General features: G+C 42.5%; 1 protein-coding gene across 1 annotated transcript in view; it reads left to right on the forward strand.

The window, feature by feature from the left end:
• The first annotated feature begins 212 nt into the window (after positions 1-212).
• wnt4a1 (wingless-type MMTV integration site family member 4a1) overlaps positions 213-27,622 on the forward strand; it is a 28,445-nt gene continuing 1,035 nt past the window's right edge. Inside the window, 4 exon segments of the mRNA NM_001281410.1 lie at positions 213-944; positions 24,187-24,268; positions 27,076-27,229; positions 27,358-27,489. Coding sequence (NP_001268339.1) covers positions 868-944; positions 24,187-24,268; positions 27,076-27,229; positions 27,358-27,489 — 445 coding nt within the window. The 5' untranslated portion in view covers positions 213-867.

Consider the following 27,622-nt stretch of genomic DNA (forward strand, 5'->3'; position numbering starts at 1 on the left):
TCCTCCCAGGAGAGCTCTAAAACGGCGCAGAATACACACAGAGAGAGAGAGAGAGAGAGAGAGAGAGAGAGAGAGAGAGAGAGAGAGAGAGACATACACTATACCTTCATAACGCACTGAACCCGCCTTCATCTCCAAACTCACTCCCATACCTCCCCTCAGCCTCGCGCCGCCCCTCCACTAAAGTCAGCTTTCACCCTCTCTCCCCTCTCAGTGCCATCCACAGAGCAAACGCACAGTGGTAGGCTGTGAAAGATTGTGTGAAGAGTGTGTTTCGTGAATGTGTGTGTGACAACGTAAAGAGAACCAAAGCCCATCAGTTGGAATGGACCACAGTAGCAATAACACCGCAATCGAGGAGCGTCTCGAGAGCACCTGAGGGATTACAACTCCAACTCGAGAAGAAGTCGTTAAGGTTTTTACTGCCCCTCTCATTGCGCGCCCGGTGGTGTTAACGCGAAAACAGGAACGAGAGTAAACACGTGAAATAAGAAGGTTCCAATTCAGTCCCAGCCTTCCCGAGTTTGGCGCAGTGACACAGAAAAAAATCATTTCTGTGTATTTTTAGCATCCTCTCTTTTCCCTATCCTCCCATCTTTTTCTCTCTCTCTGTGTGGAGAGAGAGCAGGAGACGAACGGACCGGGTGACACAGCTGCGAGTCTCACGCCTCTCCGGTTGATCTATGTGGATGTGTGATGATGGATTAACTGTATTTAACGGGGTCCCAAGTATCTCCGGTACTTCACTAGACCACCGCCGCCAGCTCTCGTCCCTCCCCCTGGGAGCGCGTGGCAGAGATCCCTGCCATACTTTCTGTGGATTACTTAAACTCTCTTTGGGATTTTTCTCTCCTGGTAGCACTCGCGATGACCGCGGAATATGTTTTACGGTCCCTGCTGATGCTCTTCCTCGCGCTGCTCTCGGCCAACGCCAGTAACTGGCTGTAAGTGAAGTTTACGGACTAAAACTCCTCTCTCACCTCTCTGCATCTTCCCCTCTCTGCCTCCCTCCACTCTCTGCCCACCTACTCTCCCTCGCCTCCACACCCCATCCCGAAACCTGGCCAGTCTGCACTTTCACTACTCTCTCCACTCTTCCCAAAATATCTTCCTCCGTCTCTCTTCAAACCATCCCAAACCTCACATTTCCCCTGTTCCTGTCATTATCACGACGCTGTCCCTGTGTCTGACGCTGTCCCTGTGTCTGTCCCTTTCTCTGCCTGTCCCTGTCTCTGTGATCTCTGTGTGTCCGTAGTGTCACAGCTCAGTGCCCTGTCGTTGTTAACCCAACCACTCCACTCATCCACTCGACTGTTAGGCTATAGGCTAACAATTTTATAATAGGTATTCTGCACCTGTCAGTCAAATAAGAATAATATCTCACCTTGCCTGTTACCTCGATGAAGCTGCCAGTGTCAGTGCATCTGAGTGTGCAAGGCCCAATTCCGTTATAGGCTATTTGTCAAGGTAAAACACCATTAGTTGTCAGTCTCCGTTGTCCCCTGGGACCTGCAATGTGCAGGGTAGCCTACACTGAGTAAGTGACTAGGGCCAGACTAACTACACTATGAGCACATTGCACATTATTGCCCATTTCTCCCCGCTGCACGAGCCTCGCTGTTCGGTCACAAGTGCGTGCTTGCTCTCAGAGGTGGGAGGTGGTTAGGTGGGTCTGCATACCTCAGGGGAGACGGAGAGAGAGAGAGAGAGAGAGAGAGAGAGCTAAGCAACAGCTCTGGGTTTTACTGTCCTTCTTTTTATGATACTTCTGACTAGCATTTTTATTTCAATGATTAGTGTTTGTATCGCATAACTGGTGAATATAATATCGTATATGTTGACAGAAATGGGCTCTGTGGGCATGAGGATAGCCTTATCAAATAATTATGATTATTAGAGTTTATATAGCATAAGCCACCATTCAATCTTGCATTATGCATTGATAAATTGCTAATACATTGATGAGTGCATTTAGTAGCCACATGCATTACAATGTCATCAAATTATACATACATTGAACCTATATTATTATGTTAAACATAGATAGTTGATTATTAATTGTGCTATAGGGTTTGATGGCAGCTCGTTTTTTGGACTCAAGGTGTGGCGAGAGAGCAGAACAGGCGTGTGCAGACATGTTCCACGCGCAGTGAAAACCCTCTCTGCTAGTCTGCTAAATATGATTATTCTGTCTGCGGGATCGACCAGGGGGATGTGCACTTCTCCCCCTCAGCCCTGAACCAAGCAGCCTCAACCCCCCTCTCCATTCTCCCGGCACCGGTGTAGGAGACCTGTCAGCTGGGAGCAGCACAAGTAAAGGAGAGGGGAAACAGGGCTCAGAACAAATACTGCAGAGGAAAATTCTCTGTAGGTCAGATCATGTAAAAATTCACTGAAGATAAATGTTTTTAAAAAGCAAGTTTATAGGCCTAGCCTATATTGCAAATATTTGATAGGTCAAGTAGATTTTGAAAGTATATGTTCATTAATCTATATATTTTATTAGAGTTTTTCAATTCGAAGGTAATAGTCTAATTTTGGCATCAATATGATGGGAATATAATTTTATGGATCTGTATTCACACAAAACTAGTCACATCTAATGAATGAATCGAATATGATCTATAGATTATATTGAGCAACTGAGCATAATGCTGGAATCATTATTTTCCAATAAGTTATATTCGTATCAATGTCTGCATGCAGGTTCGTTGAATAAGAACATCGTATTTAGCCATTATTTAACGAAAAACAGATGTTTTCGATAAAATGGTCGATTTAGATTATGTTACCAAATTTTGTAGTAGACTTCCAGTTTCATTTAGTTTTTTTTCTGAAACATGTTCAACTTGTTATGGCTCACCGCATAGGCCTATTTATCTCCAAATTGTGTCTGCTAACGCAGAGCATTTTTCTCATGGTGATTTGAATGATCTTTTACATACTCGTCTTGTTCTTTGCTGAAATCGAAAAGGCCTGTAGTCAATTACAGGCGATAGATCATAGAATGGTCTAATGCAGCGTTTACTAAACTCGGTCCTCGGGACCCCAAGGGGTGCACGTTTTGATTTTTGCCCTAACACTACACAGCTGATTCAAATGATCAAAACTCGATGATTAGTTTATTTTTGGAATCAGCTGTGTAGTGCTACGGCAAAATGCCTAATGGTCTGATGTCATCATGATTTCCAGATATATCAAAGTGTTTCTGTGTTTAGCTATGCTGACATCTGTCAGCCAATTATTTGCAATATAGGCTATTCTAACATTGTCATTCTATTGAACATCTAATGAACACTATTTTTGAATAGGTAGCCTATACCCTTATTGCATGCTTTTTCCTTTTTGGTTCTTTAAAACAACATAACACCATGAAAAAAATGGGGGGCTAATTACAATTTAGTATACAATTTGTTTAGGCTATAATACGCCTGCCAAATCTCATGAATGTTTAAAATGAGCGATATAATTTTGGATAAGCGATGATGCAATTCCTAGTTCGACGGGAACACTGTTGAGTGAACTATTTGTTTGTACCCTAACTAATTTTCTTATTGCCTAATATCCCGTGTGAATGTCAATCTCCCTCTCTAAACCACTCATCGGCTACTGAGCGCTGAGTCATACTCCTAATGTCTCTAGAATCGGGGCTGACGGGCCTGCAGTAGACCACTACTGTTCATTATTTTGTCGGTCAACGCCTCCTTTTCGCCCTCGTCTCGTTCACTTTCTCCTATCCTATGGCGCGAGCGATTTCCCTGTTGCACCTGCGTGCGGCTTGAAGGGGGGCGTCATCATATAGCCTAATTGACACAATTGTGGCGTTTGTCAAAGGGAATGCAGGGGTTCGGCCTACATGTTTGTTGCTTCAGTTTAATTTATTTACTCAACATAACCCCCCCGTGAATTGGCCCTGGGGAGAATATCATAATCCTCGCCTATTTGTTTTAGATTGCTCATTGAATTTGAAACGTCAAGCCCGTTTAATAATTAAGCAATAAGGCAGGAGGATGTGTGGTATATGGCCTATATTCAACGGCTAAAGGCTGTTCTTATGCACAACGCAATGCAAGGATACAGCCCTTAGCCGTGGTATACTGGCCATATACCACAAACCCCATATACCACAAACCCCGGAGGTGCCTTATTGCTATTATAAACTGCTTACCAACCTAATGAGAGCACCATTTTATGATTGTTTTTTTTAACACCCATACAGTGTTTTCATAGACAATTGCTTGACAGGATCCCATACTTTTAAGGAATAGGCCTAGCTACACATTAACTGAGTAAAGCGCATTAGCCTTTGAGGACCAATGTTTAAAAAAAACATGATTTATTTCATTTCAGCTTTATTTAACCAGGTAGGCAAGTTGAGAACAAGTTCTCATTTACAATTGCCACCTGGCCAAGATAAAGCAAAGCAGTTCAACACATACAACCACACAGAGTTACACATGGACTAAAACAAACATACAGCCTATAATACAGTAGAAAAATAAGTCTATATACAATGTGAGCAAATGAGGTGAGATTAGGGAGGTAAAGGCAAAAAAAAGGCCATGGTGGCGAAGTAAATACAATATAGCAAGTAAAACACTGGAATGGTAGATTTGCAGTGGAAGAATGTGCAAGGTAGAGATATAAATAATGGGGTGCAAATGATCCAAATAAATAAATACAGTAGGGGGAGAGGTAGTTGTTTGGGCTAAATTATAGATGGGCTATGTACAGGTGTAGTGATCTGTGAGCTGCTCTGACAGCTGGTGCTTAAAGCTAGTGAGGGAGATAAGTGTTTCCAGTTTCAGAGATTTTTGTAGTTAGTTCCAGTCATTGGCAGCAGAGAACTGGAAGGAGAGGCGGCCAAAGGAAGAATTGTTTTTGGGGATGGTCAGAGAGATATACCTGCTGGAGCGCGTGCTACAGGTGGGTGCTGCTATGGTGACCAGCGAGCTGAGATAAGGGGGAACTTTACCTAGCAGGGTCTTGTAGATGACCTGGAGCCAGTGGGTTTGGCGACGAGTATGAAGCGAGGGCCAGCCAACGAGAGCGTACAGGTCGCAGTGATGGGTAGTATATGGGGCTTTGGTGACAAAACGGATGGCACTGTGATAGACTGCATCCAATTTATTGAGTAGGGTATTGGAGGCTATTTTGTAAATGACATCGCCAAAGGCGAGGATCGGTAGGATGGTCAGTTTTACAAGGGTATGTTTGGCAGCATGAGTAAAGGATGCTTTGTTTTGAAATAGGAAGTCAATTCTAGATTTAACTTTGGATTGGAGATGTTTGATGTGAGTCTGGAAGGAGAGTTTACAGTCTAACCAGACACCTAGGTATTGGTAGTTGTCCACATATTCTAAGTCAGAACCGTCCAGAGTAGTGATGTTGGACAGGCGGGCAGGTGCAGGCAACGATCGGTTGAAGAGCATGCATTTAGTTTTACTTGTATTTATGAGCAATTGGAGGACACGGAAGGAGAGTTGTATGGCATTGAAGCTCGCCTGGAGGGTTGTTAACACAGTGTCCAAAGAAGGGCCAGAAGTATACAGAATGGTGTCGTCTGCGTAGAGGTGGATCAGAGACTCACCAGCCGCAAGAGCGACATCATTGATGTATACAGAGAAGAGAGTCAGTCCAAGAATTGAACCCTGTGGCACCCCCATAGAGACTGCCAGAGGCCCGGACAACAGGCCCTCCGATTTGACACACTGAACTCTATCAGAGAAGTAGTTGGTGAACCAGGCGAGGCAATCATTTGAGAAACCAAGGCTATCAAGTCTGCCGATGAGGATGTGGTGATTGACAGAGTTGATGAATACGGCTGCACAGTATTTTTTCTTATCGATGGCGGTTAAGATATTGGTTAGGACCTTGCACGTGGCTGAGGTGCACCCATGACCAGATTGCATAGCGGAGAAGGTATGGTGGGATTCGAAATGGTCGGTAATTTGTTTGTTGACTTGGCTTTCAAAGACCTTAGAAAGGCAGGGTAGGATAGATATAGGTCTGTAGCAGTTTGGGTCAAGACTGTCCCCCCCTTTGAAGATGGGGATGACCGCAGCTGCTTTCCAATCTTTGGGAATCTCAGACGACACGAAAGAGAGGTTGAACAGGCTAGTAATAGGGGTGGCAACCATTTCGGCAGATAATTTTAGAAAGAAAGGGTCCAGATTGTCTAGCCCGGCTGATTTGTAGGGGTCCAAATTCTGCAGCTCTTTCAGAACATCAGCTGACTGGATTTGGGAGAAGGAGAAATGGGGAAGGCTTGGGCGAGTTGCTGTGGGGGGTGCAGTGCTGTTGACCGGGGTAGGGGTAGCCAGGTGGAAAGCATGGCCAGCCGTAGAAAAATGCTTATTGAAATTCTCAATTATAGTGGATTTATTGGAGGTGACAGTGTGGGAGGAGGTGTTCTTATTCTCCATGGACTTTACAGTGTCCCAGAACTTTTTGTGTTGCAGGAAGCAAATTTCTGCTTGAAAAAGATAGCCTTGGCTTTTCTAACTGCCTGTGTATATTGGTTTCTAGCTTCCCTGAAAAGTTGCATATCACAGGGGCTGTTCGATGCTAATGCAGAATGCCATAGGATGTTTTTGTGTTGGTTAAGGGCAGTTAGACCTGGAGAGAACCAAGGGCTATATCTGTTCCTGGTTCTACATTTCTTGAATGGGACATGCTTATTTAAGATACTTATTTAAGATGGTGATCAAGCTTACATTGTAGGATGGCTGAGGTGTTAAGCATGTTCCAGTTTAGGTCGCCTAGCAGCACGAGCTCTGAAGATAGATGGGGGGTAATCAGTTCACATATGGTGTCCAGAGCACAGCTGGGGGCAGAGGGTGGTCTATAGCAGGCGGCAACAGTGAGAGACTTGTTTTTAGAGAGGTGGATTTTTAAAAGCAGAAGTTCAAATTGTTTGGGTATAGACCTGGATAGTAGGACAGCACTCTGCAGGTCATCTCTGCAGTAGATTGCAACACCGCCCCTTTTGGCCGTTCTATCTTGTCTGAAAATGTCAGTGATTATTGAACCATGTGGACCATGAACCTGCTAATTTTTACAAATGTATTTGAAGTTATGTGCTGTCATAAAAACAAATGAGAATATACTGTCTGTTAAAGCTAATATATTGATACGCACTTATACATTCAAAGACAAATAAATATTGAACTTCGTCTGTTATGATAAAAACAATATAAATTTTACTTTGCACCACCAATATTCACTCTGTCAAATGATAAAACTGTTCAGGATGCTCTAGCATGTCTGCCGAGGGTTTCGAAGCTTGGAGCAGCAGTGGTGTGTGTGTATTAAATAGACTATAGGCATGGTCAGTGTGTCAGGCAGGCGATAAAGAGATGGCAGCTGATGAGTAACCAGAGAAAGCAGGGACCTTGGCGTTGCGCTACACTGTGGCGCCTTGCACTGCAAACACACACACACTGCAAACACACACATACACACACCACACACACACTGCAAACACAAATACCAGCAGTGACGAAGTGGTGATGAAGCTGTAGGTTGTCACATTCATGTTCTCCTGTCAGCGTCCTGTCCCCAGACCCCCTCCTGCTCACACTAATACACTACGGCTAACACAGGCCAACATAGATACCAGAGGAAAAGCACAACTGCATTGACTAAAAAACAAAGGAGGGAGGAGGGAGGAGAAGGAGAGTGAGAGAGAGAGAGGAGAACATTTGTGAGCGAGATGAGGAGAGAAAATAATAGAAAGGGAAATGGCAGAAGGTGGATGTCTGATGAAACACATACACACACACACACACACACACACACACACACACACACACACACATACACACACACACAAAGTGGTCTTGACCTGTTGATGCCAGAGGATTAACGCACCAGGTGGCTTGTATTGCCTCTTCTCTCTCTCTCTCTCTCTCTCTCTCTCTCTCTCTCTCTCTCTCTAAGTGTGTTTGTGTCAATATGCGTGTTTGTGAGTGTATTGAGTTTGTGAGTGTATTTTTGTGTTATCTGGTGCCTACTCTGCTGCTGTCTCCATTAGAGCACATTTCACCCTAACACCATGACCCCATCGCTAACACGCACGCACACACACACACACACACACACACACACACACACACACACACACACACACACACACACACACACACACACACACACACACACACACACACACAAGCACAGGCATAATGCGCATACATTAGAAACTAGCTCTCACAGTCTCATGTCAGAATTAGACCTTGATCCATGTTTCTCAAACATAAAATTCGGAAGTTTTTCCAAATTTCAAATTTAAAAGTGTTTTAAGTTTAGGCATTAGTTTAGGCATTAACTCCAGATTGTTATGGTTAGGCATTGACCCCCGAATAGTTAAGGTTAGGCATTGACCCCCGACAGGTTAAGGTAAGCGTTAAGGTTTGGGATTAGCTTAAAACTATCACTGGATTTGGACTTGTAACCTTTGGAATCAGAGGCAGATACTTACGCCCCTCGGCCATTTCCATCCACAATGCCCTAGCAGAACCGAAACCTACTTGAAGGTAACAGCACTCACTGTTGCCCCTAGTGGCCAGTTTCCATGTCATCTCACAACGTGCTCAGACATGGATTATTGTCGAATACGGACTTGTATCATGGGTGACCTGGCTGCACATTAGACCACCGAACCCCAGCCCTCATTAGCAATTAGGGTCATTCCTACCCTCTTTAGCATGCTTTCTTTCTTTGTCTCTGTGTGTGTGTGTGTGTGTGTGTGTGTGTGTGTGTGTGTGTGTGTGTGTGTGTGTGTGTGTGTGTGTGTGTGTGTGTGTGTGTGTGTGTGTGTGTGTGTGTGTGTGTGTGTGTGTGCTTGTCGGCATCATAGAGTTTTGCAATAAGGGGCTAGCTTGGAACGTGGTGTGTGTGGTTAAAGGCATGAGAGCTATTTTGAGCGTTATTCGTCACAAATTTAGATAGGGACTTAAACAATAGACTGTCGCCTCCCTCCTGCTCGCTCTGTATGGTTTCAGTAAGAGGATCATGGATCTCACCATTCATCCAATGCTGCACTAGAATAGAGTTCTGTTCCTGCCAGGGAGAAGAATAGAATAGAACAAATGACTCCTTAGTCATAAATCAACGATTCTGTCAAAGATAAAACCCAATTTGGACAAACGTCAAATAATGCAGTAATTAGGGCCGGATAAAAATGTACAGAATCGTTACCTGGAGGAGCTTTTTCAATTTCAATCAAGGGGAGGGTTTAGTATTTTTTTATGTAGTCCAAGGGAGGGTTGTGTAATTTGTATTTGATTAAATTTCAATATTTCTCATTGTTTTAGTATTCGTTACTTATTAGGCTATATATCGATGTGTGCCTGATGCCATCCCTCATCTCTGATACTCCGCTGGGTGCTCAATATTAATTGTGCCTATAGTCTACTTAGTGTGGTCTTAAACTGTTTTATCCATAGCCTAAAGGTGATATCATGCATCACAGATATATAGGTGATAGGCTACAAAGTGCATGCTCAGAGAAGCACAGAGAAAAGTTATATTTCTAAGATAGCTGCTAGGATGGTGTAAATACAACTAGATTACATTACACACTGCAATTGATATTCCAACCCGGAGCCTCGGCCTGCTCTGCTCTTACTGATCAAAACCGTTTTTGTGTGCTGCTTAACCAATGGTTGTGCTGTGTAGAGCTACAGTGGCATTTCAGGAGGAGAATCAAAGGTTTCTTCCTATTTAAGAAGCCAGAGGTAGGCTTACCTGGAAATTAGGCTATAGGATGCTATGTCCATAGATTCCTGCAGCCACCATGCATTATTTAAATAGCCTGCATTTAAGTTTTCAGGAAATCTGGCCCGTATTTTATGATGCAAAACACAATATCATATGATGTAAAATGCATCATATGGGCCAAATTTCTGTTTTTGGAAAGTTACATATCTTGAAACCTTGATTGATAACTTGCAAAACATTTTGGGACTAGGTCAACAATGGACTAATGAAACAAACACCAAAAGATAGTTTACGGGTGGAGTTTTCCTTTAAAACCAAGACTCAAATTGAGGGGGTATGAGAGGGTATACCATAGGCCTAACTTTAATTAGGGAAAATGGCAAAAAAACACAGACCTACCCCATATTATCTTAAGATTTTGATGAAAATAAAACGGATCCCATTATGTAAAGTGGTCTAGCCCAAAACAGCGCTTTGGTCCGTGACCACTCTGGAGTGGAAAGGTAGGCCTACTCTGTCTTGAGTGGAAAGGTAGGCCTACTATGGAGTGGCCTACTACTCTGTCTGGTGTGGAAAGGTAGGCCTACTCTGGAGTGGAAAGGTAGGCCTACTCTGTCTGGAGTGGAAAGGTAAGCCTACTCTGTCTGGAGTGGAAAGGTATGCCTACTCTGTCTGGAGTGGAAAGGTATGCCTACTCTGTCTGGAGTGGAAAGGTATGCCTACTCTGTCTGGAGTGGAAAGGTAGGCCTACTCTGTCTGGAGTGGAAAGGTATGCCTACTCTGTCTGGAGTAGAAAGGTATGCCTACTCTGTCTGGAGTGGAAAGGTAAGCCTACTCTGTCTGGAGTGGAAAGGTAAGCCTACTCTGTCTGGAGTGGAAAGGTAGGCCTACTCTGTCTGGAGTGGAAAGGTATGCCTACTCTGTCTGGAGTGGAAAGGTAAGCCTACTCTGTCTGGAGTGGAAAGGTAAGCCTACTCTGTCTGGAGTGGAAAGGTAAGCCTACTCTGTCTGGAGTGGAAAGGTAGGCCTAACTTTTGAAAATACCATGCTCAGATTCCTAATGGCATCTCAAATTAAATTATTTGGGACAGTTTCATTGCAAACAAGACACACTGACTTGCCATTGGAAAAATATGATAACATGAACACAGGCCTATCTCTCTGTCCATTCTTAGTCTGTAATTTCGGTAATTTGTGTGGTATTAAAAAAAATATTCAGGCAATTTTTTCTCGGACCTGCAAATATGATACTAGATTCATGCAATGATTTTACTATAAAAGCGATCTTGCCAAGCCTACTCTTGTCCATGGTGGTCTGCGAACCCACAGCCTTCTGGCCCACAGCCCTGTGCACTATCAAAATTCCCGTGTTGACATGTAATGCTTACAGGACAAATAACTATAACTAAACTGCATATCTAAGGCTCTGGTCTATTATTTTAGGTATAGGGAAGGGTCACTTTTTTAAGCATTCAGGGAGAATTTAGGTCAAATTTATTTTGCTGAAGGGAGGGCCATCCATTTTCATTTCAGAGAGGTCCGATTTTCTCCATGTAACCCTTATTATAAATAACTTCACTACCTCATCTCTGTACCCCACACATACAGTTGTCTGTAAGGTCCCTCAGTCGAGCAGTGAATTTCAAACACAGATTCAACCACAAAGACCAGGGATGTTTTCCAATCCTTCGCAAAAAAAGGGCACCTATTGATAGATAGGTAAAACAAAATGAAAAGCAGACATTGAATATCTCTTTGAGCATGGGGAAGTTATTAATTACACTTTGGATGGTGTATCAATACACCCAGTCACTACAAAAATACAGGCTTCCTTCTTAACTCAGAGTTTAATAGCTGTGATAGGTGAAAACTGAGGATGGATCAACATCAACATTGCAGTAACTCCACAATACTAACCTAATTGACAGAGTGAAAAGAAGGAAGCCTGTACATAATACAAAATATTCCAAAACATGCATCCTGTTTGCAACATGGCACTAAAGTAATACTGCAAAAAATGTGGCATAGCAATTCACTTTTTGTCCTGAATACAAAGTGTTATGCTTGGGACAAATCCATTATATCATGTTATGGGTGTGCTTGTCATCATTAAGGACTGTGGATTTTTTCAGGTTAAAAAGAAACGGAATGGAGCTAAGTATAGTCAAAAATTATAGAGGAAAACCTGGTTCAGTCTGCTTTCCAACAGACATTGGGAGATTAATTCCCCTTTTAACAGGACAATAACCTAAAACACAAGGCCAAATATACACTGGAGTTGGTAACCAAGAAGACAGTGAATGTTCCTGAGTGGCCGAGTTACAGTTTTGACTTAAATCTACTTGAAAATCTTTGTCAAGACCCGAAAATGGATGTCTAGCAATGTTCAACAACCAATTTGACATAGCTTGAAGAGTTTTGAAAATAATAATGGTGTGGAAAACTCTTAGAAACTTGCGCAGAAAGACTCACAGCTGTAATCACTGCCAAAGGTGCATCTACAAATTATTGACTCAGAGGTGTGAATACTTTTGGAAATGAGATATTTCTGAATTTCATTTTCAATAAATTTGCAAACATTTCTAAAACATGTTTTCACTTCATCATTATGGGGTATTGTTTGTGGATGGGTGAGAAAAAATACATATTTAATCCATTTTGCTTTCAGGCTGTAACACAACAAAATGTGGAATAAGTCAAGGGGTATGAATACTTTCTGAATGTACTGTATGTTGACCATATTTCAGATGATGTTTGAAACAGGATGGACTTGTTTTTGCAAACAGACCAGTAAGTTATATCTGGACAGACTAAACTCATGTTCTGGCATCACATTATGCATTTATTTAAATGGTGTACAGGCACCCTCTGTCATGTTGCAAAAGCATTTCCTTTAGATCCAATCCAGTGTCTCTGTGCATGTACAGTGGGGTCCAAAATGATTGACACCCTTGATAAAGATGAGCAAAAAGGACTATATAAAATAAATAATTCAAAATACTGAGCTATATTGAATGCTCCACCTTGCGAGGCTAACAGGCACTGAGCCCTTTTCTAAAATATTTTATGAATTGGAGAACACATTGGGATGATTCCCAAAGATCCACCACCATATTTTACGGTAGGTATGAGGTTATTTTCTGCTCGTGCATTCTCATGTGTATGTCAAACCCACCACTGGTGTGCAAGGCCAAAGAGCTCTATTTTAATGTCATCTGACCAAAGCACCAGTTCCAATCGAAGTGGGAATGGCGTGCAGAAAACTCCAGGCGTTTACATTTGTTGGATGTCATGAAAATAAAGCTCTTTGGCCACGCACACCAGTGGTGGGTTTGGCATTGAAATGCATGAGCAGAAAATAACCCCATACCTACTGTAAAATATGGTGGTGGATATTTGATGTTGTGGGGCTATTTTGCTTCCTCTGGTCCTGGGGCCCTTGTTAAGGTCAACAACATCATGAACTTTACCCAGTACCAGGACATTTAGCCACAATCAAATCAAATAAATCAAAATCTAAATGTTTTGATCAAATGTGCCGAATGCAACAGGTGTAGACTTTACCGGGGAGTGCTTACGTACGAACACATTCCCAACAATACAGTGTTAAAGTTGCGCTATGCAGAAGTCACAGAAGTCACACACCATTTTCCCGGTTGTTAAAACTCTAGTAATTTGCCTAAATTCAGTTTATTTGACAAAATAAGCTAGTATAGTGTAGACAATCACAGTACCATCTAACAAAACTTAAAAACGGGAAGCATAGAAATAGCGCAGATAGAACAGATCTAATGCTTCTTAGACTTTCAAATAAAATAATAGACCTATAACTCACATTTCACAGTATTTGGTCGTGTCGCTCAAAAAGTTACATACAGTGCCTTTGGAAAGTGTTCAGACTCCTTGACTATTTCCACATTTTCTTATGTTATAGCATTATTCTAAAGTTGATCAAAAATCCCCCAAAAATCATCATCAATCTACACACAATACACCATAATGACAAAGCAAAAATAGTTTTTTGGACATTTTTGCAAATTTATTACAAATAAAAAACAGAAATATCAGATTTACGTAAGTATTCACACCCTTATCTCAGTGATTTGTTGAAGCCTATTTGGCAGCGATTAAAGCATTGAGTCTTGGATATGACGTTACAAGCTTGGCACACCTGTATTTGGAGAGTTTCTCCCATTCTTCTCTGCAGATCCACTCATGCTCTGTCAGGTTCGATGGGGAGCGTTGCTGCACAGCTATTTTCAGGTCTCTCTAGAGATGTTAGATCGGGTTCAAGTCCAGGATCTGGCTGGGCCACTCAAGGACATTGAGACTTGTCCCGAAGCCACTTCTGTCTTGTCTTCGCTGTGTGCTTAGGGTCATTGCTGTGTTGGAAGGTAAACCTTCACCCAGTCTGAGGTCCTAAGTGATCTTGAGCAGGTTTTCATCAAGGATCTCTCTGTACTTTGCTCCGTTCATCTTTACCTCAATCCTGACTATAGTCTCCCTGCCCCTGTTGCTGAAAAACATTCCCACAGCATGATGCTGCCACCACCATGCTTCACCGTGGGGATGGTGTCAGGTTTCCTCCAGACGTGACGCTTCACATTCAGGCCAAAGAGATCAATCTCGGTTTCATTAGACCAGAGAATCTTGTTTCTCATGGTCTGAGAGTCTTTAGGTGCCTTTTGGCAAACTCCAAGCAGACTGTCATGTGCCTTTTACTAAGTAGTGGCTTCCATCTGGCCACTTGTTGGAGTGCTGCAGTGATGGTTGTCCTTCTGGAAGTTGCTCCCATCTCCACAGAGGAACTCTTAAGCTCGGTCAGAGTGACTATTGGGTTCTTGGTCACCTCCCTGACCAAGGCCCTTCTCCCCCGATTGCTCAGTTTGGCCGGGCAGCCAGCTCTAGGAAGAGCCTTGGTGGTTGCAAACTTCTTCCATTTAAGAATAATGGAGGCCACTGTGTTCTTGGGGACTTTCAATGCTGCAGAAATGTTTTTTGTACCCTTCCCCAGATCTGTGCCTCGACACAATCCTGTCTCGGAGCTCTACGGACAATTCCTTCGACCTCATGTCTTGGTTTTTGCTCTGACATGCACTGTCAACTGTGGAACTTTGTATAGACACGTGTGTGCCTTTCCAAATCATGTCCAATCAATTGAATTTAGCACAGGAGGACTCCAATCAAGTTGTAGAAACACCTCAAAGAAGATCAATGGAAAAAGGATGCACCTGAGCTCAATATTGAGTTTCAACGCAAAGAGTCTGAATACTTATGTAAATAAAAAACTGTTTACCCTTTCAATTTAATAAATTTTTGAATAAGGCTGTAACGTAATAGCATGTGGAAAAAGTCAAGTGGTCTGAATGCTTTCCAAAGGCACTGTAATGCCACTTTAAAATGTAAGAAAAATATTTGCTGAATGAAAAAGGAAATAGTAAAACAATAAAATAACAATAACGAGGCACAGGGTTACAAAGTAGTTGAGGTAGTTGCGATAGCAGAGAGAACAGTCTATGACTTGAGTGGCTGGAGTCCTTGACAATTTTTAGCGCTTCCTCTGACACCTCCTGGTATAGAGGTCCTGGATAGCAGGGAGTTCCACCCCAGTGATGTACTGGGCCGTACGGACTACCCTCTGTAGCACCTTGCGGTCGGGTGACGAGCAGTAGCCGTACAGTACCAAGCAGTGATGCAGCCAGTCAAGATGCTCTCAATGGTGCAGCTGTAGAACCTTTTGAGGATCTGAGGGCCCATGCCAAATCTTTTCAGCCCCCTGAGGGGGAAGAGACGTGCTCGTGCCCTCTTCTCGACTGTCTTGGTGTGTTTGGACCATGAATGTTCGGCCCTCCGTTTCCTGTAGTCCACGATCAGCTCCTTCGTTTTGTTGACGTTGAAGGCGAGGTTGTCGTCCTGGCACCACACTGCCAGGTCTCTGACCTTCTCCCTATAGGCTGTTTCATCATCGTTGGTGTTCAGGCCTACCACCATCGTGTCGTCGGCAAACTTAATGATGGTGTTGGAGTCGTGTGCGGCCACGCACGACTGAGCATGCACGACTGAGCATGCACCCCTGAGGGGCCCTTCAAGTCCAGGATCCAGTTGCTGAGGGAGGTGTTCAGTCCCAGGGTTCTTAGCTTAGTGGTGAGCTTGGAGGGCGCTATGGTGTTGAATGCTGAGCAGTAGTCAATGAACAGCATCCTCACGTAGGTGTTCCTTTTGTCCAGGAGGGAAAGGGCAGTATGGAGTGCAATAGAGATTGCATCATCTGTGGATCTTTTGGGGCGGTATGCAAATTTGGGTTGATCCAGGGTTTCTGTGATGATGGTGTTGATGTCAGCCATTACCAGTCTTTCAAAAGCACTTCATTGCTAGAGATATAAGTGCTACTGGGCGGTAACCATTTAGACAGGTTCCCTTGGTGTTCTTGGACACAGGGACTATGCTGGTTTGCTTGAAACGTGCAGGTAATTCAGACTGGGTCAGGGAGAGGTTGAAAATGTTAGTAAAGACACGTGTTCTCTGGTCAGTACATGCCTGTGCCAGGACACTGAAACTTGGCCACAAGACAATAACCCAAACACATGTCAAAATCCACAAAGAAATGGTTCATTGGCCACAAAATCAACATTTTGCAATGACCGTCTCAGTCTCCAGACTTGAAACCCATTAAATATATCAAGGATTCTGTAGGGAGGAATGGTCTAAGATCCCTCCCAATGTGTTCCCCAATTCGTAAAACATTTTAGAAATGGCTCAGTGTTGTTTTAGTCACAGGATTAGGTATTAAAAGGTATTGGAAAGAAACGTCAATAATTTGATGAAAAAAAAGTATGTGTTTAAACAAAATATAATTCTCTGAGCAATTGTAGTAGTAGAAAATACTATAATTCCCCAATTTTTTTTATATATAATATACCTCAGCATTTGAATTATTTATTTTATACAGTCATTCAGTCATTTTTGCTCATCTTTATCAAGGGTGTCAATAATTCCGGACCCCACTGTACAAAATTTCCCTGCTTAACAGGAGTCATAATGGGTTCTGGGTTTAGCTTAAGTCAGACTGTCAGCAGCTGAGAGTGAAGGCCGGGGTTCATGTGTTAAGGTTAGAGTTCACTTGTAGGGTCAGTCTGAGTGAGTGTTGCTGTTGTTTGTTGGTTTGACCCGACTACTAGGCTGAGAGAGTTTATGTTCTGACTGGAAGAACTTCCTCTTTCCTCTCTCTCCTCCTCTGTTTCACTCCTCATTCCCCCACCTCCTCTCACCTCTCTTTTTTCCTCTTCCTTATCTCCTCTCCTCAGCTTAGCCCAACTCTTCTGCATCTATCCAACTATCTCCTCTCCCTCGATTCCTTCCTCTTTTCCATCCCTCCTCCTTCTACTTTCCTCCCTCTAATAATCTCCTCATCCACCTTGTCTCCCTCTTCCTCTTCCTTTTCCATATTCTTTATACCCTCCTAAAGAAGAACCAGATCTTCTTTATACCCTTCCCCTGCAACAACCAGATCTTCTTTATACCTTCCCCCTGCAACAACCAGCTTTTCTTTATGCCCTCCTCCTGCAACAACCAGCTCTTCTTTATACCTTCCCCCTGCATCAACCAGCTCTTCTTTATACCTTCCCCCTGCAACAACCAGATCTTCTTTATGCCCCCCTCCTGCAACAACCAGCTCTTCTTTACACCCTCCCCCTGCAACAACCAGCTTTTCTTTATGCCCTCCTCCTGCAACAACCAGCTCTTCTTTATACCCTCCCCCTGCAACAACCAGCTTTTCTTTATGCCCTCCTCCTGCAACAACCAGCTCTTCTTTATACCCTCCCCCTGCAACAACCAGCTTTTTTCTTTATGCCCTCCTCCTGCAACAACCAGCTCTTCTTTATACCTTCCCCCTACAACAACCAGCTCTTCTTTATACCCTCCTCCTGCAACAACAACCAGGTCTTCTTTATGCTCTCCCCCTGCAACAACCAGCTCTTCTTTATGCCCTCCTCCTGCAACAACCAGCTCTTCTTTATGCCCCCCTCCTGCAGCAGCCAGCACTTCTTTATACCATCCCCCTGCAACAACAACCAGATCTTCTTTATGCCCTCCCCCTGCAACAACCAGCTCTTCTTTATACCCTCCCCCTGCAACAACCAGCTCTTCGTTATGCCCTCCTCCTGCAACAACCAGCTCTTCTTTATGCCCTCCTCATGCAACAACCAGCTCTTCTTTATACCCTCCCCCTGCAACAACCAGCTCTTCTTTATACCCTCCCCCTGCAACAACCAGCTCTTCTTTATACCCTCCCCCTGCAACAACCAGCTCTTCTTTATACCTTCCCCCTGCAACAACCAGATCTTCTTTATACCATCCCCATGCAACAACCAGCTCTTCTTTATACCTTCCCCATGCAAGAACCAGATCTTCTTTATACCTTCCCCCTGCAACAACCAGATTTTCTTTATACCTTCCCCATGCAACAACCAGCGCTTCTTTATACCTTCCCCCTACAACAACCATCTCTGTTTTATACCCTCCTCCTGCAACAACAACCAGCCCTTCTTTATGCTCTCCTCCTGCAACAACCAGCTCTTCTTTATACCTTCCCCCTGCAACAACCATATCTTCTTTATGCCCCCATCCTGCAACAACCAGCTCTTCTTTATGCCCCCGTCCTGCAACAACCAGCTCTTCTTTATGCCCTCCTCATGCAACAACCAGCTCTTCTTTATGCCCTCCTCATGCAACAACCAGCTCTTCTTTATGCCCTCTTCATGCAACAACCAGCTCTTCTTTATACTTTCCTCCTGCAACAACCAGATCTTCTTTATGCCCTCCTTCTGCAACAACCAGCTCTTCTTTATACCTTCCCCTGCAACAACCAGCTCTTCTTTATACCTTCCCCCTGCAACAACCAGCTCTTCTTTATGCCCTCCTCCTGCAACAACCAGCGCTTCTTTATGCCCTCCTCCTGCAACAACCAGCCCTTCTTTATGCCCTCCTCCTGCAACAACCAGCTCCTCTTCATGCCCTCCTCCTGCAACAACCAGCCCTTCTTTATGCCCCCCTCAGGCAACAACCAGCTCTTCTTTATGCCCTCCTCCTGCAACAACCAGCTCTTCTTTATGCCCTCTTCATGCAACAACCAGCTCTTCTTTATTGCCTTCCTCATGCAACAACCAGCTCTTCTTTATGCCCCCATCTTGCAACAACCAGCTCTTCTTTAAGCCCTCGTCCTGCAACAACAACCAGCTCTTCTTTATGCCCTCCTCCTGCAACAACCAGCTCTTCTTTATGCCCTCCTCCTGCAACAACCAGCTCTTCTTTATGCCCTCCTCATGCAACAACCAGCTCTTCTTTATGCCCTCCTCATGCAACAACCAGCTCTTCTTTATGCCCTCCTCCTGCAACAACCAGCTCTTCTTTATGCCCTCCTAATGCAACAACCAGCTCTTCTTTATACCTTCCTCCTGCAACAACCAGCTCTTCTTTATACCTTCCTCCTGCAACAACCAGCTCTTCTTTATGCCCTCCTCCTGTAACAACCAGCTCTTCTTTATGCATCCTCCTGCAACAATCAGCTTGGATCACAAACTAAGATACCATCTGAAAGTTCAAATAAATACTGTGTCAATATGAGAGCAACCAAAGCATAGCAGACACATTGATATGACGTGAGCAAAGATGAGTAAATTGTAACCAATTATATTTAAATCAAAATAAACAATTCACCTTCTTTCAATGATAGTCCCAAAATGAAGTTCATATATAATCCTAACCAAAGTCTCAATGTCCAATGTTAATAAGGAAGTCAAAATCCAATCCAAACAGTTCAAGACAAATAGTCAATCTCAAAGCAAGAATGGGCAATCCCCCTTCAAAATGAATATATAACTGCAAAACAGAAAACAGTAAACAGTGTCACACTCCTATCTCCTCCTCCTCCTCTTTTCTTTCCTTTCCTTGACCTTTTCCTCCTCATCTGCATCATATTGCTGAGATTGTTATGATGGTCATTTCAATTACTATTGAAATATGTCCTTGCTGTATATTTAATTTGTACAGTGCTGTAATATACTGTAGCCACAACAGCTGCACAGATTCCCATAGACTCCTATGGAGTACATCTCAATAGTCACAATAGTCTGATAACATAAGAAAAGTTAAGCCGTCATGAAAGAAGCCAACCTGAACCAGTTCTTTAATTTCACTGCAAACTGAAGAAAGAAGACGAGGAGAGAAAACCACTACATTATTGAGATGCACCCATTTTCTCTACTGACAATCAGGCTCAAAATAATTGCTTATCAAATGTATCCTTGCCACTTTCCGTAAAATGTTAACATAGTTTTCTGATGAAACACATTTGCTGTCGGGTGCAGACCATGAGTTTGTTTTTGTCAGAGTCAGTCCTTTATGAACATTGCCTGAAAGGCACTAATATGGATGCCAAGAAATGATGTTATGTTGTCTACGTCTCAGAGCAGCCTAAGCTTCTTGGTTGAAACCTGAAGGATAAACTTTTTCTGTCTGGCTGTTGATGGTCTGGGCCTTGGGCTGTGCTGCCTCTGTGCCTCAGGGGAGACTCCTGAGAGGAGACTGAGATCAGGCTGCCCTCTGCAGGCCAGACTGGGTTCTGCAAGTGTGTCTGCTGATCTGACTCCAGTCCAGCAGAGGTTATCCCAGGTCATCATATCATACTAGCTCAGAAAGTGGTGGTACAGAGTCATCCATGCTGCTGGTATATACATGGGCCTGGAGTTTCTCTAAGAATAATCATGAATGGTTAGTTTTCTTGGAAATGCATATTTTGCTTTTAACCCAACCCCATGAGAAACACACACACGCACGCGCACACACGCACGCACACACACGCACGCACACACACAAACACAGAGAGAGAGGTTGGTAGCCAGCCAGTGTCAGCCGCGGTGCAGTACCGTAGGTACAACGATTTGCTATATTTTATGTGCCCATATATCTAGGTGAGGGGTTCGTCAATGTGCTGGGGCATACCACAGTATGCAGGAATCCAAAGATTGCAATTTAGAACGGGTAATCTCTACAGACCCCTCACTGCTATTTGTGTGTGTTTGAGTATCTGCGCGTGTGCCTTGCCACAAACCTTTCCACTTACTTTCCCAATCATGCTTCCAGAATGTCTGTGGTTGTCCTGTTGGCTGGCTAAACTTTGTCCTCCACTAGCTGTGTGGTCAAAAAACAACAACATTTTTACTTACATTTCATGCACAGTGAAGCAATGATAACTTACTATAGGATAAAACTACAGCTGAATATTGCAGTGAACACAGATAAACAGTATCTATTACTGTGTATTGTTTGCTGTGAGGAGCTTCCTAAACCTATATATACCTCCACCTGTTTACCTCTCCTGTGTACTCAGCAGAGGAAAGGTAAGCAGTGCTAGTTTAATCAACTGATATAAATACCCTGGGAGAGACAGAGACAGAGAGAGGTGTCTGGAAGAGTTTGTGAGGGCTGGTCTCTGTGACATCCTCTGTGTTAGTAGAGATTCATCTGGGGGTTGATCTGTCCTCAGAGGAAGGGGTAGTTGATATAGCCAGAGCTCAGATACAGACCTATCTACCACAGATATGGTGTACAGCATGGCATCTTTAGAGCAACACACTTGTTTTAGCCAGGGGGGGTTTCTCTCACCTATCTATCTCTTCTCCTTTCTCTCAGTCTCCACTCCACCCTCACCACCCTTCCTCTACAGCCCAGATGCCCTTTCTCTCTCTCTCTCTCTCTCTCTCTCTCTCTCTCTCTCTCTCTCGCTCCCGCTCTCTCTCAATGTAGAGCTGCAGTGGTAACTGTCTGTCTCTGTTTCTGTTTCTGCAGTAAGGCTGTAGTGGAGTGGTTGCGTGCTAAATTGCGCTGGGCTAAGCTTGTTGGAGCCAGCAGTGTTGTCAGGGCTGCGTTGTGTAATGCAACACAAACACACAGTAGCCGGCGAACAAACCACACTCCAGGTGGAATGCGACCACGAACCGTCTGACTATACCTCCCAGAGAGAGAGAGAGTGAGAGAGATGATGTGAGTGGGAGAGAAAGGAAGAAGAATGAGAGCAGGGGAAAGAGTGGAAACAGAGGGTACAATAAAGAGATAAAGATGGAAGCACTGAACACACAAACACACACACTAACACACACCAACATACACACACTCCCCAAATGTCTGGGCTAGTCTTTTCCCATGCAGTAGGGTTTCACAAACACATAGACAGAACTACACCTGCGGAGAGCTTATCTGTCCTTCCCATGTGCTTTATCCAATGTTTATTAAATGTTTCCAGGGTCAGGGCTGGGCCAGTGGCATGCCAGCAACAGCAACTGGTGCTTTATGAGTACTTTCATCTCTGTGTGTGTGTTAGTGTGTGCGTCCGTGTGCGCATGTGTGTGCGTGTGCGTGTGTGGGGGTACTGAATGCTGAGGGGGACAGGTTTATGTGATAGGAGAGATGCTGAGCCTCACCAGCTGCAGTGCAGACAGACAGTGGTTCTCCAGTGTTCAGAGGTCTCAAGGTGACTTCATCGCACTATCATAGCTGGATGTGTGGAGACTGTGTACCCAAACAGACAGAACACACATCTCGAGGTCGTAGGTCTTTTTCTTGTATAGCTGTACTTGAACTTCAATGTATTTTATTGAGGGGAAGATGCGTATGTACAAATTGAGGAAGGATAATTATTTAACTGCAAATCTATCAACTTTAAAATGAAGAGAATAATGCATCCATGATTCTGAGGTGCATGAAAAAACAGTAAAAAGAAACAAGTTAATACAGTATCTGTTCAGATTATACAGTATACGTTTAGATTATACAGTATATGTTCAGATAATACAGTATACGTTTAGATTATACAGTATATGTTCAGATTATACAGTATATGTTCAGATTATACAGTATACGTTTAGATTATATAGTATATGTTCAGATTATACAGTATATATTCAGATTATACAGTATATATTCAGATTATACAGTATATATTCAGATTATACAGTATACGTTTAGATTATACAGTATATGTTCAGATAATACAGTATACGTTTAGATTATACAGTATATGTTCAGATTATACAGTATATGTTCAGATTATACAGTATACGTTTAGATTATATAGTATATGTTCAGATTATACAGTATATATTCAGATTATACAGTATATATTCAGATTATACAGTATATGTTTAGATTATACAGTATATGTTCAGATTATACAGTATATGTTCAGATTATACAGTATACGTTTAGATTATATAGTATATATTCAGATTATACAGTATATATTCAGATTATACAGTATATGTTCAGATTATACAGTATATATTCAGATTATACAGTATACGTTTAGATTATACAGTATATATTCAGATAATACAGTATACGTTTAGATTATACAGTATATGTTCAGATTATACAGTATATGTTCAGTATTTACCATTTTATCTGTTGGTGAAGACAGTTGGTTATGAACTGAGCCTGTACCATTTCATTCATAAAAAGTTATTGATTGTTGTTGTCAGACAAGCATTCAGACAGGCTGAGGGAGGAAGGCAGCAGTGCTCTGATAGTGAGGTCCCCTGCTGTATAGACAAGACTGTCGGAGGGAGGATGTGGTCGAGTGGTCATGGTCGAGGTTATCTGACTATTGAGTGGAGAGGAGATGACCATGAGAGAGAAGGAGATGGGGAGAGAGAGAGAGAGTGAGTGTGTGTGTGTGTGTGTGTGTGTGTGTGTGTGTGTGTGTATGTGTGTGTGTCTGTGTTGAGAGAGAAAGGGAGAGAGGGTGTTATCTGCATGGAGAAGAGGAGGTGACTGTGTGAGAGAGAGAGAGAGAGAGAGAGAGAGAGAGAGAGAGAGAGAGAGAGAGATTATCTGGGCTATAGAGGAAAGGTGGTGAGGGCAGAAGGCTAGAAGGAGGTGTGTGGACTATCAGCCCTGGGAGAGACCCCAATCAACCTTACCTAATGATACCCTGTCAACATCGGAGAGAGAGAAGTACAGGGAGACTGACAGAGGGAGAGAGAGAGAGGGGGGGAGAGTGAGGTGAGGGACAGATAGAGAGAGAGAGAGAGGAAGGGATAGATGGAAGGAGAGAGAGGTGAGGGAGGGCCACAGACAAGGCCCAGACAGACCCTCTGTCGAAAGTTCTGGTGTAGAGTATGTCTGTGATGAGCGTATGAGATGGGTCTATTTCTGTAAGGTGCTTTTAGCCAAAGAGATATGGGACTGAAGGGGTGAGGAGTGACCTGTGTGCCCTGGAGGTGGTTTAGATGATACAACTATTTCCCTCTTCTCAACATGATGTAGAACTAAATCTGCACCGAGCTCATACTGAGGCATCTGTGTCTGTCACTTTCGTCTCATCATTGTTATTGGAGGGATCATTGTGTTGTTATTTGTCTAGTTGCATATTTAATATTCCCCCTCCCTTCTTTGTGTCTCTGTCAGGTACCTGGCTAAACTGTCGTCGGTGGGCAGTATCAATGATGAGGAGACGTGTGAACGTCTGCGAGGACTCATCCATAAACAGGTACACATCTACCATGACAAACAGTGGCAATATTTTCAGGTTTCAAGGTTGGCAGGGTATGACAGGATGGTACATATGTTATAAAAGTTACACTACCGTTCAAAAGTTTGGAGTCACTTAGAAATGTCCTTGTTTTTGAAAGAAAAGCTCATCCAAGTTTATCATTTTAAAAGACTAATTGATCATTAGAAATCCCTTTTGCAATTATGTTATAACAGCTGAAAACTGTTGTTCTGATTAAAGAAGCAATAAAACTGGCCTTCTTTAGACTAGTTGAGTATCTGGATCCTCATCATTTATGGGTTCGATTACAGGCTCAAAATGTCCAGAAACAAAGACCTGAAACTCGTCAGTCTATTCTTGTTCTGAGAAATGAAGGCTATTCCATACGAGAAATTGCCAAGAAACTGAAGATCTCGTACAACGCTGTGTACTACTCCCTTCATAGAACAGCGCAAACTGTCTCTAACCAGAATAGAAAGAGGAGTGGGAGGCCCCGGTGCAAAACTGAGCAAGAGGACAAGTACATTAGAGTGTCTAGTTTAAGAAACAGACACCTCACAAGTTCTCAACTGGCAGCTTCATTAAATAGTACCCGCAAAACACCAGTCTCAACATCAACAGTGAAGAGGCGACTCCGGGATGCTGGCCTTCTAGGCAGAGATGCAAAGAAAAAGCCATATCTCAGACTGGCCAATAAAAAGAAAATATTAAGATGGGCAAAATAACAGACACTGGACAGAGGAACTCTGCCTAGAAGGCCAGTATACCTGAGTCACCTCTTCACTGTTGACGTTGAGACTGGTGTTTTGCGGGTACTATTTAATGAAGCTGCCAGTTGAGAACTTGTGAGGTGTCTGTTTCTCAAACTAGACACTCTAATGTACTTGACTTTTTGACGTTGACGTTTAATTGACAAAAACAAGGACATTTCTAAGTGACCCCAAACTTTTGAATGGTAGTGTATGTCCAAGTCTTTAAATTCAAGATACAAGCCATAGTAATTGAATTTGAACCAGGTGCAGATCTGTAATCTATGATCATTATTATAACCAGATACAGATCTGTAATGTTATGATCATTATTATAACCAGGTGCAGATCTGTAATCTATGATCATTATTATAACCAGATACAGATCTGTAATGTTATGATCATTATTATAACCAGGTGCAGATCTGTAATCTATGATCATTATTATAACCAGATACAGATCTGTAATGTTATGATCATTATTATAACCAGGTGCAGATCTGTAATCTATGATCATTATTATAACCAGATACAGATCTGTAATGTTATGATCATTATTATAACCAGGTGCAGATCTGTAATCTATGATCATTATTATAACCAGATACAGATCTGTAATGTTATGATCATTATTATAACCAGGTGCAGATCTGTAATCTATGATCATTATTATAACCAGATACAGATCTGTAATGTTATGATCATTATTATAACCAGGTGCAGATCTGTAATCTATGATCATTATTATAACCAGATACAGATCTGTAATGTTATGATCATTATTATAACCAGGTGCAGATCTGTAATCTATGATCATTATTATAACCAGATACAGATCTGTAATGTTATGATCATTATTATAACCAGGTGCAGATCTGTAATCTATGATCATTATTATAACCAGATACAGATCTGTAATGTTATGATCATTATTATAACCAGGTGCAGATCTGTAATCTATGATCATTATTATAACCAGATACAGATCTGTAATGTTATGATCATTATTCCAACCAGATACAGATCTGTAATAATGATCATTATTCTAACCAGATACAGATCTGTAATGTTATGATCATTATTCTAACCAGATACAGATCTGTAATAATGATTATTATTCTAACCAGATACAGATCTGTAATGTCATGATCATTATTCTAACCAGATACAGATCTGTGATAATGATCATTTTTCTAACCAGATACAGATCTGTAATGTTATGATCATTATTCTAACCAGATACAGATCTGTAATGTCATGATCATTATTCTAACCAGATACAGATCTGTAATAATGATCATTTTTCTAACCAGATACAGATCTGTAATGTTAGGATCATTATTCTAACCAGATACAGATCTGTAATAATGATCAGTATTCTAACCAGATACAGATCTGTAATGTCATGATCATTATTCTAACCAGATACAGATCTGTAATGTTATGATCATTATTCTAACCAGATACAGATCTGTAATGTTACGATCATTATTCTAACCAGATACATATCTGTAATGTTATGATCATTATTATAACCAAATACAGATCTGTAATAATGATCATTATTCTAACCAGGTGCAGATCTGTAATAATGATCATTATTCTAACCAGATGCAGATCTGTAATAATGATCATTATTCTAACCAGATACAGATCTGTAATGTTATGATCATTATTATAACCAAATACAGCTCTGTAATGTTATGATCATTATTCTAACCAGATAAAGATATGTAATAATGATCATTATTCTAACCAGGTGCAGATCTGTAATAATGATCATTATTCTAACCAGATGCAGATCTGTAATAATGATCATTATTCTAACCAGAGACAGATCTGTAATGTTATGATCAGTATTCTAACCAGGTGCAGATCTGTAATACTGATCATTATTCTAACCAGATACAGATCTGTAATGTTATGATCAGTATTCTAACCAGATACAGATCTGTAATGTTATGATCATTATTCTAACCAGATACAGATCTGTAATGTTATGATCATTATTCTAACCAGATACAGATCTGTAATAATGATCGTTATTCTAACTAGGTGCAGATCTGTAAGCGCAGTGTGGAGGTGATGGATGCTGTTCGGCACGGGGCTCAGCTAGCCATAGACGAGTGTCAGTTTCAGTTCCGGAACCGCCGATGGAACTGTTCCACACTGGACACCATGCCCGTCTTCGGCAAGGTCGTCACACAGGGTACGCCTCGGTATCAACAACCTATCTTAAAATAAATATACTTATGAACTTCTCAGGATAAAAACATTGGCATTTCAGTTGTAGGTGTGTGTTTAACGCTGGCCTGTGCGTGCGTGTGTTCTTGACAGGCACTCGGGAGGCAGCCTTTGTTTATGCCATCTCAGCAGCCAGTGTGGCGTTCGCTGTGACCCGGGCCTGCAGCAGCGGAGAGCTGGAGAAATGTGGCTGCGACCACAACGTCCACGGAGTCAGTCCAGAAGGTACACACACACACACACACACACACACACACACACACACACACACACACACACACACACACACACACACACACACACACACACACACACACACACACACACACACACACACTGTTTGACTGCTAACTCTCTC

The sequence above is a fragment of the Oncorhynchus mykiss genome, chromosome 7 (assembly GCF_013265735.2).
Source record: "Oncorhynchus mykiss isolate Arlee chromosome 7, USDA_OmykA_1.1, whole genome shotgun sequence".
Taxonomy (NCBI): Eukaryota; Metazoa; Chordata; class Actinopteri; order Salmoniformes; family Salmonidae; genus Oncorhynchus; species Oncorhynchus mykiss.